The sequence below is a fragment of the Opisthocomus hoazin genome, chromosome 5 (genome assembly GCF_030867145.1).
Source record: "Opisthocomus hoazin isolate bOpiHoa1 chromosome 5, bOpiHoa1.hap1, whole genome shotgun sequence".
Classification (NCBI taxonomy): Eukaryota; Metazoa; Chordata; class Aves; order Opisthocomiformes; family Opisthocomidae; genus Opisthocomus; species Opisthocomus hoazin.
In genome coordinates this window covers 61,203,511-61,216,401 of record NC_134418.1, presented here as the reverse complement: position 1 = coordinate 61,216,401, position 12,891 = coordinate 61,203,511, and the positions used below count along the sequence as shown (strand labels likewise).

Below are 12,891 nucleotides of genomic sequence, written 5' to 3'. Positions count from 1 at the left end.
TTACTTAAATGCCAGTAGGAAAACCAGATGAGCCCCTGAAGATGGATTATTAGGCAGACACATCCCCTACTTGCCCCCGCATCATGCTGCTTCACGTGGGAGCCCACACTGGACCACGGCACATCCTGTTGCGCTGAGCTGGCTGGCTGGTGCACGCACAACCATGTGCACAAACATGGGAGGGAAATAAAAGCTGGCAAACTAAAAATTAAAATGTCTTCACAGTACGCTTGAAAGATGTCTCTCAGAAAAAGTGAAATTATTTTTCCTTTAAAAGGTAAAGGAACGATAGAAAGCTGGTATTAATATGCTCCACCAGCTACATGTCCTTTGGATGCCAGATACAACTGTGATTTTTGAAAGGGAAGAAAAAACTAAAACCAAACCGCCTGCAGCTCTGCCCAGCAAGGCACCATAATCCAAAGCCATTAATCAGTTCCCTATCAATCTTGTCTACCAGCAGCAGTCAGTCAGCTCTCCATCACCACCCATACATCATGCCATACCCTAACTCACTGCACCATTAGCCACCAATCCAGCCTTAGTCAGGACATCCAAGTGCCAGGACTCTGCTGTTGCTGCTCACCTCAGCTACTGGGATGCCTTCGGGGGGACGGCACTGAAGCAGGACCTCTTGCTCCAAGGACACTTCTTTCCCCAAGGGCTCCTGCTCGAAAGTTTTCCGGAGATCTGGGGAGGGAGAAGGAGAAGACAAAGAATTAGTAGTATTAATAGCTGGTCATTTAAATTATATTTGATTGCCATACTTTATAAGATGCAAGAGGTCTTTCGAAACAGAGAAAATAGCATTTCTTCTCCCTGGAAAGTGAAGCACTTAGAAAAGACCGGGACATGTTTTCACTTCATTCCAACATTAAGCGGTCAAAGGTTTCATAGTGGATTTATTATTTATATTGTGGTAGAGCATGTGAACACAGCAAGGATCCAAGGCCTCACTGTGAAAGGTCATGACCAGACACAGAATAAAAAGCAAAAGTCCCTTCTTCAGATAATTTACGTCTGGTAAACTATGCAAGTGAAGTACAAAAGAAAGTTAAGAAAAATTGAATAAACCTGTAAAACTAAAGCATATAAGCTAAGTTGCCTTCAACTCATGGATGTAAGTGTTCATGCTGTGACTTCACATACTTTTAGTTTATAGGCATTAACTTTAGAGCTTTAGCTAATTTGTCTTCACTTTCTCATTATCCCTGTAGCACTAAATAGATAATAATAATAATCGTAACATGGAGCTGAACCGTGCTTGGATCCCTGCACAGCACCACAGAACTGTGGCAGGCAGAAAGGGCATTGAATGCACCTCCAAACGTCAGACCAGTTCATCGTACTGGACAGCTCTTCACCCTGGCTTTTTTGTACGCTTCTGTAGTATCTTTGCATTGGTGGTAAAAGGGACTCGAGAAGTTCCCTCCTCAACACTGGCTCCATATTTCTGCCATGGACTGGTACTCCCTCCGCTGTGCCAGAGAGGATGGGGTTTTGGAGAACCGAGCATTCAGCCCCAGTAGCGACTGGGGATCTTTCTCCCTGCTGCTGATTCCTGCTGCAAATGGACATGGGGCCATGTTCAAAGTCCCATCAGGGAGCTGGCCTGACTTTAAAAAAACCTTGCAAAAAAAGTTCTTTTTATTTTATTTTTTGTTCTGAAGTCAGACCAGTTCCCTATGCCAGCTCATGGCGAGGTTCCACAAATGGTTGCGCCATACTGGAAACAAGTCACATAGGAACAATTTAAAAGTGAAATATTTCAGATTTTGGAGCCATAACCTGAGGCTGTGCTGGAAAACTGATCACTGAATTGAACTGGTTTACAAATAAACCATCCAAAGAATTATTTTTCATCTAGATTACCTCCAGGATCTGATTTACAGTTGACCTCACAAGAAACTGCATCAGCACTACCAAAAGACAAAACCTGGGGCAGGCAAATACACAGATTGAAAAGGAGATGGGGCATGTGCCACCAAAACCAGCTCCTCTGAAACTCGCCTTCGGATAGCACGAGACCTCTGTCTCTTAGCCTACATCGGGAAAATGCAGTTGTTCAACTACCTGGAATTAAATGTCTATCTAATTGTACCACGGAAAAGCTCTGTCACAGCTGGAGATGCTGATTTTAACTTAAGCTGATAACGAGGTAAACTTATAACATCCTTAAATATTATGCGTATCCCCAACAAAACTGAGGCATCTCTGTTCTTCCCCTGCACTGCAGGCACAAAAGGAGCGACCCCAAAGCCCACTCCCTCCCCACGACCAGCACCCCTGCTCCCTCCAGCACACAGGGCAGGGATGCTGAGACGCCCTCTGATGTGATGGGATTTATGGCCGCAGTTCAGGGCACAGAAAGATAAGATTTGGTGGATCTTACTGTGACAATGTAAGAAATTACTGCCTCCAGCTGTCTGCTTGTTTGGGGGTTGCCCTCTCTCGAAAGGCAGCACACGCCAATGCCACAGCTACCTCACTACAAAATCCACAATGTCAGCCTCGGTTGCTGATGAAGCTGGCTTTAACCTATAAAGCTGGATAGCTTATGGCAAAGAGCAGAAGCAAACATCTGGAAGTGATAATTTCTTAGGATGACACATCAAGCTTCACCAGACTATGTCTGTCAGTATCCTTGTCATGCTGGAGTTCTTCCAGGCCCACGAGGCTAGTTCTTGTGAGAGCAACCACAGCAAGACAACTGACCATATTAGGTCGGTCTCTGATGCCTGCACATAGCTCCCACCGCGTTGACGCCCCAGCATCATGAGCCCACCAGCTTCATCCGACCCTCTCCAACTGGCTAATCATGGGATGTTTGGGTTGTATGGCTCAATTTGAGTAAAATCAAAACCTTCCAGCTGCCCTGTGGGTGGGAGTCATTCCAAGGACAAAATGCTGAGCTTTGGCTTGCTGTACTTCTGCATGTTAAACATAGAGATGAGCAGCTCTTTCGGGAGCTGGTGGCTTTCTCAGGACACTACACCCTTTCTTTGGCCAGGCTCCTCACGCATCCTGTGGGCTTGATACTTACCCTGGGCACACATAACATCAAGTTAATGCAGTTTGCTTTAGGTTAGCAAATAACCAAGGTTCTATTGTTAGCAGTACCCATATGATAATATTATTGCTAGTTACACAGGTATTTCCAAAGCAAAAGAATTACCTCCACATTGGGTACACCTTAGTGCATCTAAAAGGTACACATATGTGCATGGTGCAGACAATTATAACAGATGCATGACACTCTAATATCATGGCTAAGGATAAATGAGAAAATTACCATGCTGGTAATAGAAGCTTATAGGCACAGTAATAAATAGTACATTAATAATAGCTTTCAGGTGTTCTGATATGGAGGGACGAAGACAGCAGAGGCAGATTAGATAGATAATAATCTGAATTTTTTCCTTGACACATTGATTTACTGTCCTGCCTACCTTCCTGAAACATTAATAGAGCTCTAAAGACCTCCATAGCCTCACATGCACAATAATCACCTCTCTCATAAAGCACTTGCCTTAAAAAAAAAAAAAACAAACAAACAATTATAGTGCATACAAAAGTAAACAGCATTAGTCTAGAAATGTGTAAGAACAGTACAAAATTCCCACTTTAACCTCTTTATTATCAATAGCTGGAATTGCTGGGTTGGAACAGCCCCTTCTCCCTGGGAACCATCGCAGTGGGGCTGCGGCAGGTGAGATGAACCCTGCGGGATTCTCAGCTCCCCCCTGGCTCCCCCTGCCCGCAGAGCCTTGCTGTGTGCAGACGCTTTGAGCGGGTCAATGATCCACAAACTAAAAATACACTAAGTAAGGGCCTTGACATAATAGACAGTAATGTTCTCAAAGGAGCCATTAGATACTATTGAGTAAATGATACTAATTTCTGAGGAAAAAAAAAAGTACATAAGTGTGTATTTACAAGACTGGGAGCTCTTATACCCTATTCTGTTGGCTCCCTCCCACGTGTTCCCAGCTTTATCCCACCAGAACTATCCCCCACCTCCCGCCGCAGCCATGCCACCTACAAACAGCGGCTGCAAAGGGCAGGTTTTACCTAACTAAGCATAAGGTTTTCTGGTTGTAACAGACAAAAAAGTTAACAAGGCGGTCTTTTAAGTGATGAAGAAGTGGAGGGCCTGGACAAACAACTTTGTCACTGGCTCTAACTCTCATGAAACACCCTGCTGGGACAGCATTGGGTTTTGAAGTGACTGCTTTTTTCCTATGGCCTTTGCAGTATGATTTCCGTGGATAGCGACATCTTTCTAATTTTGCAGTATGATTTCTGTGGATAATGACATCTTTCTAATTCTACAGTCTTCAGCTTCCTTTGCCATTTAACAATTATAGTCATCATGGCAACTTCACATTGTCGACCAGGAGTGGGTGAGCTTGCTAATGTACTGAGGGACTTTGGATCTTTTCCAAGCAGAGTATTTTCAATAACACTTTTCACTTTTTCAAAGTGTCATATAAGTTACAATTGCTTGCAAGCAAGGACAGAAGGCATACATCTTCTCAGAGAATTCGTAAAAGACGAATAAGATACATTCCATTTGAGAAAAAAAAAGAAAAAAGAAAGGTTTTAAGAATCTTCAGAAAATACGCCTGAAAAAACAAAACAATAAAACATTTGATCCATTCTGGGTCAGGACCTCTTTGTCTGTGAAGAGGCAGTACGAATTATTAAAGCCTCGGGTTGGCATCAGTCCTGTTAATGCGAGGCTGAGAGAGAGCCTTCTCTACCCTCACCTTCAACAGGGAGAGACACAAGAGAAAGGCAGTTGCACTTTCTTTCCATTAGTATTTTGGTAATGTAGAATAATCCCTGACTGTCTCTGTCAGCAATAATCTTCCTCCCCTTATACAGGTAACGTTGCTGCTGTAGCTCATCTCTTCTGGAGCAGAGCAATGGTGGACAGCGATGCTGAGGTGTCTGTCTTGCTTTTCTCACCAGCTCTCTCACAAATTTCACCCAGCTGCCAGCGGGGATGTCATCGCTAGGCTTAGGACCCCCATCAGGCATTTTCCCCCACCTCTAACTTCCCTCCAAGGTTGTCTCCATAAAAAGAAACCAAAGAGAAGAATTAAAATTCTGGTCTGCCACCTTGAGCCAGACTCTATTTTCTTTACTAATGTATAGTCTTAGTAAATTCAGAGGGGGCTCTTGTGGCATATATCGCAGCACATTTACAGCATACTTAAGATGAGACTTTCCTCCAAGACTCCTGAAATACTCCTGCACAACCCTCTCTGGTAAAGGACAGATGGCTGCATTCAGAACTGCATTGAAATGAGAGAATTTCCACAAGCACAAAACTGAAATAGTATAATGGAAAATCAGAATCTCAGTTGTTCCCCAGCTTTATTCCTGAATCGCTATGCTTTTTTGGGAGAGGGGCATTAGATCTTAATTTTGATGCACTGCTAAATTACTTCCTTTCACGTTTAATGCATTTCTAGCTTACAAGCCACTCAGAAGTTGCATTTTTGCCTGCTAAAGGTAATAGTTTCTACAGGAACTCATGGTAGTTCCCCACTTCCTTTTCTACCTGTCAGCTCCTAAGGAAGAGCAAAGAATGACCCCATTCTTTTTTTTAATCAAATGTATTCTATCTCTTTGCTGTTCTAGGCTTTACTGTGATGGGTGGGTGGGGAAAACTTTTAGGATTTCTTTTATCATTTCTGAGAAATGTGATAAGAGGCAGACCAGACGCCTTCAAGGCAGTGCTAATGCAAGGGTGACTAATGAATGAGCATGAAAAACAGACACTTGTCAGCCAGAAGTTAGATGTAAACCAGAAATGAACACAACAGTGCAGCATTACTGTCAGGGAAAGATGGATTTCTGCCCTTGGTAGACCTTAAAGACTCTGTGCTCTTTCTAGTAACTCCAACATCAACTTTCCTTCCATAACAAACAATTCAAAAAATGAGCAAGCTTTAAAAGCAGAAAAGAAAAACTATATTATTTTCTATCCAACTTTCCTATTAACTATGCCTGTTGAGAGAAGTACATTTGGTGTGTGGTTTCAGAGAAATACGGTTTTAAGAATGTGAAACGACCTTGACAAGAAGTACTTATTTCCATATAGAAGATAGCTTGCTTTATATGAAACCAAACATGTAATAAGCAAAAAATGCAATTAAAACACTAGGAAAAAAGGGAATATGGCTTGGTGTTATTTCAACCATTATTAGAGGATCAATAGGTAGCTAAGGTCTCCAAGTCTACCTCCTACTGTTGAGAGTGTTCTCAAGAGGCAAGGTTCAATGCTGTTTCAATTTTACCCAGCCTAATAAGAAATACCCAAACAGACAATTGTGGAAAAAGAGTGGGAAAACGCCACTGATGTTCTACAAAATGAAAGAGGATGCACTTGCTTGTGAAAACACATCTCACCACATTTATCCCTAAACTTGGATGACTGATGCTGAGTTAGAGACACATGACTAATATTGTAAAACTGGCCTGTTCCTCTTCTATCACCTTCCACAATGTGGGTAAAGTTAAGAGATGACTTTTTCTGAAAATAAAACATTAGAAACTGAATTGCAATTCTAAATGTAAGAAATCATGTGCTCTCAGGCATACTTTGGCCTCTCTTCTATGTTCACAGCTGAGTCCAAGTCCTTTGTGCGGGGATCAGTCGCACCGGTGGGTAAGTAACGGAAAGGTACAAACAATTCCTTTTTTTTTTCATTTCGTCCTTGTGTGGTTCCAGCTCTCTGCTGTTAATTACATCAAACCAGACTTCCACTGAGACAGTCATAGGAGTGTCATCAGTCTGCAGCCCAGGGCATCCCTCAGGAACCTCTATCAATTGCTTTTGTCCGCATGCCACGTCGCACTGTGGAGTCCCCTGGGCATCAGCCACACGCCAGGTGCTGATCAAAGCCTCCCACCCTACTCCAGCACGCTGCCACTCACGGGACCAGATCATGGCTGGACATGGCTGTGCTCCGCCAGCACAGCCATCAAGGCCTGCAGCTGAGGACAGAGGAAATAACTCGACACCTCAAAACCCCATCTTTATGCTCAATGCACAGCTCTGTGCCACTCCTTCCTTCTCTGGAGGGGCTTGTATGACATCTGGCCAGCCCTAAAGACAAATCCTGCAGCATCACGAGGCTGCCGCAGAGACCTTCTCAGCCTGGAGAGGAACACGAGGGATGGTGGAGCTTCCTCCTTTTGAAAGATGCCTGGCAGCCTGTGGCTTGGGCTGAACTTGTCCGTAGCTCTCCGGCAGCCCGGGGAGCAAGGCCTTGGGCTGCCATCCCACGCAGCCAAGAAGCAGCATCAGGTTTCACAGCCGAGCAGCTGATGGGGACTGAAACAGACTTCTTGGAAGTGTGCAACAGGTTCTGGGGACATAGGCTGCTACATTCGCTGACCTGAGGTACAGAATGAGGTGAGGAACACCCTTTGCTTGCCAGGCTACAATCTGCAAGATGCTTTGCCTGAGCCCAGAACCTTCTCTCCTCTTTTATTCCCTGTATATTTACAGGCTGAGCAAATCACAGAATCACAGAATGGTCGGGGTTGGAAGGGACCTCTGTGGGTCATCTAGTCCAACCCTCCTGCCGAAGCAGGGTCACCTACAGCAGGCTGCACAGGACTGCGTCCAGGCGGGTCTTGAATATCTCCAGAGAAGGAGACTCCACCACCTCCCTGGGCAGCCTGTTCCAGGGCTCCGTCACCCTCAGAGGGAAGAAGTTCTTCCTCATGTTCAGACGGAACTTCCTGTGCTTCAGTTTGTGCCCATTGCCCCTTGTCCTGTCGCTGGGCACCACTGAAAAGAGCTTGGCCCCATCTTCCTGACACCCACCCTTCAGATATTTGTAAGCATTTATTAGGTCCCCCCGCAGCCTTCTCTTCTTCAGGCTGAACAAGCCCAGCTCCCTCAGCCTCTCCTCGTAGGAGAGATGCTCCAGTCCCCTCACCATCCTCATAGCCCTCTGCTGGACTCTTTCCAGTAGTTCCTCATCTTTTTTGAACTGGGGAGCCCAGAACTGGACAGAGTACTCCAGATGGGGCCTCACTAGGGCAGTGTAGAGGGGAAGGAGAACCTCCCTTGACCTGCTGGCCACACTCCTCCTAATGCACCCCAGGATCCCATTGGCCTTCTTGGCAACCAGGACATACTGCTGGCTCATGGTTAACCTGTCGTCCACCAGGACACCCAGGTCCCTCTCCGCAGAGCTGCTCTCCAGCAGGTCCGCCCCAAGCCTGTACTGATGCATGGGGCTGTTCCTCCCCAGATGCAGTACCCTGCATTTGCCTTTGTTGAACCTCATCAGGTTCCTCTCTGCCCAACTTTCCAGCCTGTCCAGGTCACGCTGAATGGCAGCACAGCCTTCTGGTGTATCTACCACACCTCCCAGCTTGGTGTCATCAGAAGACTTGCTGAGGGTACATTCTAACTCTTCATCCAGGTCGTTGATGAAGAAGTTAAACAAGGCTGGGCCCAGTACTGACCCCTGGGGGACACCACTAGTTACTAGTTAATGGGAGGTGCACACCTGTCAGCCCCTCATTCTGCCAATGGCATCTTCAGCCAGCTGGGGATAACACCGCACCCCAATTCCTCGGAGCCTTACTGCCTGCACGTCTGCAGAAAAACCATTTTTCCCCCTCCTCTCTTCAGCTCTAAGCTAGTTCAGCCAGGTGCTGGTAAGAAAAAGCATTCTTTCGCAACACAGCTTCCATGTGGGCTATGCTAATGATGAAGAACGACCCACTCAACACATTTGGTATTGATACAACTGTAAAAAATACAAGCAAGCAAACTTGATCAAGAATTCACTGAGCAGATGGGTTCCCAGGTGTACATCGATCACAGTGTTCTCCTCCTCTTATATTTTTACTTGATAACTTGATATTTCTTGTTTTTCTTTGTAAGCTTAACCTGCAAACTAACTTAAAAACTTAATTCTATTCACTGTTTTATTTGGTGATTGAAGATGGAATCCAAAGTTCTTGGTTTCCAAATAAATGTAAATGTAAAGTTCAAATGACCTAATCTCAGACATAATAAAGGTACTAATGACAGACATTAGAAACATGAGGTGTACATTGCAACTCATTTGTAGAATTGAATTTACAACACACAAACACTAAACCAGAAAATAATTTGTATAAACCTGGTATTTTGTTGTTGCTCTTCTGATCCCCTGATCTGACTCACACAGCTGTCTGGTCACTACCAACCTATACACAAAAGTTTGTTAACTTCCTGACTGCATCTACGTTTCACCATCAGGCAATAAGAAGACTCTACTGGTAAAGACAATAATTTCTAAGGAGTGACAGTCTAGGCAGGATATTTTCAAGGTTAGTACTGAGGGATTAAATGAATATACATTCAGTAAAGGGTTTTCCTTTTGTTTTTTAAGCAACGCTAACAGTGGAGTCAAGTCCATCTGTATTTATAAAGTCTTAGCTCTTTATTACAAAGCAATGTGATTTGCATTTATTACTGTTGTAGCTGCATCCTTAAGTTTGGGAGTCTGTCACGCCTGCTAACTTGGGAAGCGGCACAGAAATATGCCTGCCGGGAGCAAAAGCAGAGTGGTAGTATCAAATATGCTAAACGCTCAGTTAACTTCTCTCCTGCCCTTTCTGTGATCTGCCATTCTCTCTTCAGTAATCTCAGCTCAAGACCACACGCCTCAGTTATCCCTTGATTAACTACAAGCAGCAGATATCGATTAGTAGCAACTTAAATGGTACACAAGGAAGGAATTCAGGTCCTATCTCTGCTAGCTCTCATACACCCTTATCAAAGTGCACAAAACATATTTTGGGTTATTTTTTTAATACTGCATATCCTTGATGTACCTTCCTATTAAAATTTTCAAGTGATGTCCTGCCCAGCTCGCTCTCCTCATCTCAACACCCACCCAACTTTGTATCTACTGGAATGTGCTCTAATGCTTTGGTGGCTGCAGAAGCACGTCCTCACAGCGTTGCTTGGATTAGGTGTGTGAAGAGAGGGAAGAAAGGAACTGAAGCAACGTAATGTGGAGCATGGGCCCCAGTACTAAAAGGTGAGATAACCAAATGCCAGTAAAGAATCTGTGGGGTTTTTTTTCATATCTGTTTCTTTGTATGTCTGCATACCCCTTGTAAGTGGAGATAAACCATCAGGTGAACTAGTCTACTGTTCTATACTGCATTTATCTTATCAGTATACAGTATCTGACATGCTTATATTAGTTACATTCCTTTGAAAAAATATCTGGGGGGAAAAAGGCTTTTAGATAAGTACATAGGAAACTACTATTAAATTATACAAAATATTAACAACCGCAGTTCCTCACTACATCAGTGCTCTTGAAACTGTTTTTTTTTTAAAATTCTGATTTTAAAATAATGAACAAAGGAAAAGAAGAGACTATCCACATTAATTACACCAAAAAATATCGGGTAACAGAAATTACAGAGAAAGCTGCTATTTTCTTAAAGGTTTTCAACAAATCCAAAACCTGGCAGCAGATTTAGGGTTTATATTCTTACTATATTTTCTCAAGGACAGCATGGGTTAACATCATGAAGTCAGTGAGGCTACAGCAACACCCAACTGGAGCAAATGAAAAGTGAGGTTGCTCTATGCACATGGGCTCAAAGCAATTTGTCTTAGCCACCTCTTTATTATCTGATCTAAAAATTAGGTCAAATCCTGCAGCTATTGTTTGGTCTTTATCAGATGTATTTTCCAGTGGGTGTAACTCTACTCTTGGTTACATAAGCTCAAACCCCATTCATCCTTTTAACAGGATTTTTGCCCTGTTATGTTTTCAGTCTTGTTACATAAAATTCACATTGAAAGTTTACGTTTGGCTTGGGACTTTTTAGCCAAAGGTAAATCTGTCCAACCCTCCTCCTCCCTCCCTCCCTCCACACAAGTAACATTTTTTAATTGAGCAGAAAAACTGTATGAAAATATATTAGTGACTCCTAGTGATCCCGATAGGATGTGACTAGAATAAATATGAAATGTGTAAATAAATAGGAAATGTGTTTTAGCACTTTCACAGGTTAATATCTCAGAAAATTTTATATATATATTAGGTGTCCCTGCTTTGTTGGTTACTGAGATATCTAAAAAGGCAAAGCAAAAATTAATCCTAATAAATCTGCTAGTTTAAGAGAATGAAATGCTCAGCTCTGTTCTCCTGGGGAGACCAACACCTCAGGAAGATGAATTCCACTACAAGGATGGTGAGGGGACTGGAACATCTCTCCTACGAGGAGAGGCTGAGGGAGCTGGGCTTGTTCAGGCTGAAGAAGAAAAGGCTGCGAGGGGACCTTATAAATGCTTATAAATATCTGAAGGGTGGGTGTCAGGAGGATGGGGCCAGACTCTTTTCAGTGGTGTCCAGCGACAGGACAAGGGGCAATGGGCACAAACTGAGGCACAGGAAGTTCCGTCTGAACATGAGGAAGAACTTCTTCCCTCTGAGGGTGACAGAGCCCTGGAACAGGCTGCCCAGGGAGGTGGTGGAGTCTCCTTCTCTGGAGATATTCAAGACCCGCCTGGACGCAGTCCTGTGCAGCCTGCTGTAGGTGACCCTGCTTCGGCAGGAGGGTTGGACTAGATGACCCACAGAGGTCCCTTCCAACCCCGACCATTCTGTGATTCTGTGATTCTGTGATTCTGTAATTCTGTGAAACAGAAAAAAAGCTCGTTTTCAGAAACAGCCAAGGGAGTGATTTCCTAGCATACTCGTGGTCCAGGAACACAACGGCAAGAAGCCATTAAATGCCGTAAACACTGAGAGAAGCCAGGATGTTGGCTTTAGACTCAGACTCTTTTCCTGTTTATATTGCTAGCATGGGCAGTCTTTGAAAACCAGCAGCATCTTCACTCCGTATTTATAGATTACTCCCTTCCTGAATAACTGAAGCGCTTGGCTGGAGCGATGTTGCGATTGATTTGCACAGAGAACTTCCATTGCCTAGGCTGTTATGTACTTTCTGACACATGCCTGACCCTGCATTAAACAAATACAAGGTGCTTTTCTAGGTGCACATTTTTCACACTTTCAAATTACTTTTCAGTTAATTCTATTACACGCTCAGTGAACAGAGATGTTGCATGCTTTTTTTTTGTTTGTTTGTTTTAATGGAGTGCAGCTCCAGCCGTTGAGAGGACATAATAATTCCAGAATAAGACTGGTGGGCATAAGGGAGAAAAGAGAGAAAGAGGAGAAGGAGAAAAGAAGGAGGAGAAGGAGAAAGAGGATAAGGAGGAGGAGAGGAACAGGGAGAGGGAGAAGGAGAGAAGCTTTTCTTAATGTACTAGGTATGGCTAGTTGTGCTACAGTTGTACTTGTCGAGATGAAATCACCAGGTTCACGTACTAAGATAACTAATAATATAACTTAAGCAGAGCACTTCACATGCTCCATTTACCCCTCACCTTTCCCAAAGGTGTCAGTGCTCTCTTTTTGTACCAGTTAAAAGTGAAGACTGCATTAGCAACAAACATGTAACAATAGCTGCAGACAGAGCTGGAGAGATGGATTCTTCTGTCCATCTTTAATTTTGGACATCCTTGTTTTTCTGGATTAATAAATACTGCATGGTCCCTACCTTGCATCCCAGTCTCATGGCACATTGTGTAACCATCGGAAGACTTACCAGCTGTGTTTAAAATTTATTAGGAAACAACTATTATATTTCCAGTACAAATTTAGTCCTCTGAAGTCAAGGCTGTGAATACAGACGAGTATCGGTATATGTGAATCCACAGTTTAAAACAGTGGTCAAATGACATCACAAAGTAATGCATACACCCCACATCATATGTCTGAGTTCCAAAACAAATAGTCCTGAGTTACCTAAGAAATTTATAGAATTCTGTGAAAT

At 43.6% G+C, this 12,891-nt stretch overlaps 1 protein-coding gene across 2 annotated transcripts in view; it reads right to left on the bottom strand.

Annotated features, from left to right (window-relative positions):
* Positions 1–12,891, bottom strand: part of UNC5C (unc-5 netrin receptor C) — a 258,186-nt gene that overhangs the window by 61,432 nt on the left and 183,863 nt on the right. For both annotated transcript variants that reach the window (XM_075421479.1, XM_075421480.1), the window contains exon 4: positions 587–690. In XM_075421479.1, the coding sequence (XP_075277594.1) occupies positions 587–690 (104 nt within the window). The remainder of the gene's footprint in view (positions 1–586; positions 691–12,891) is intronic.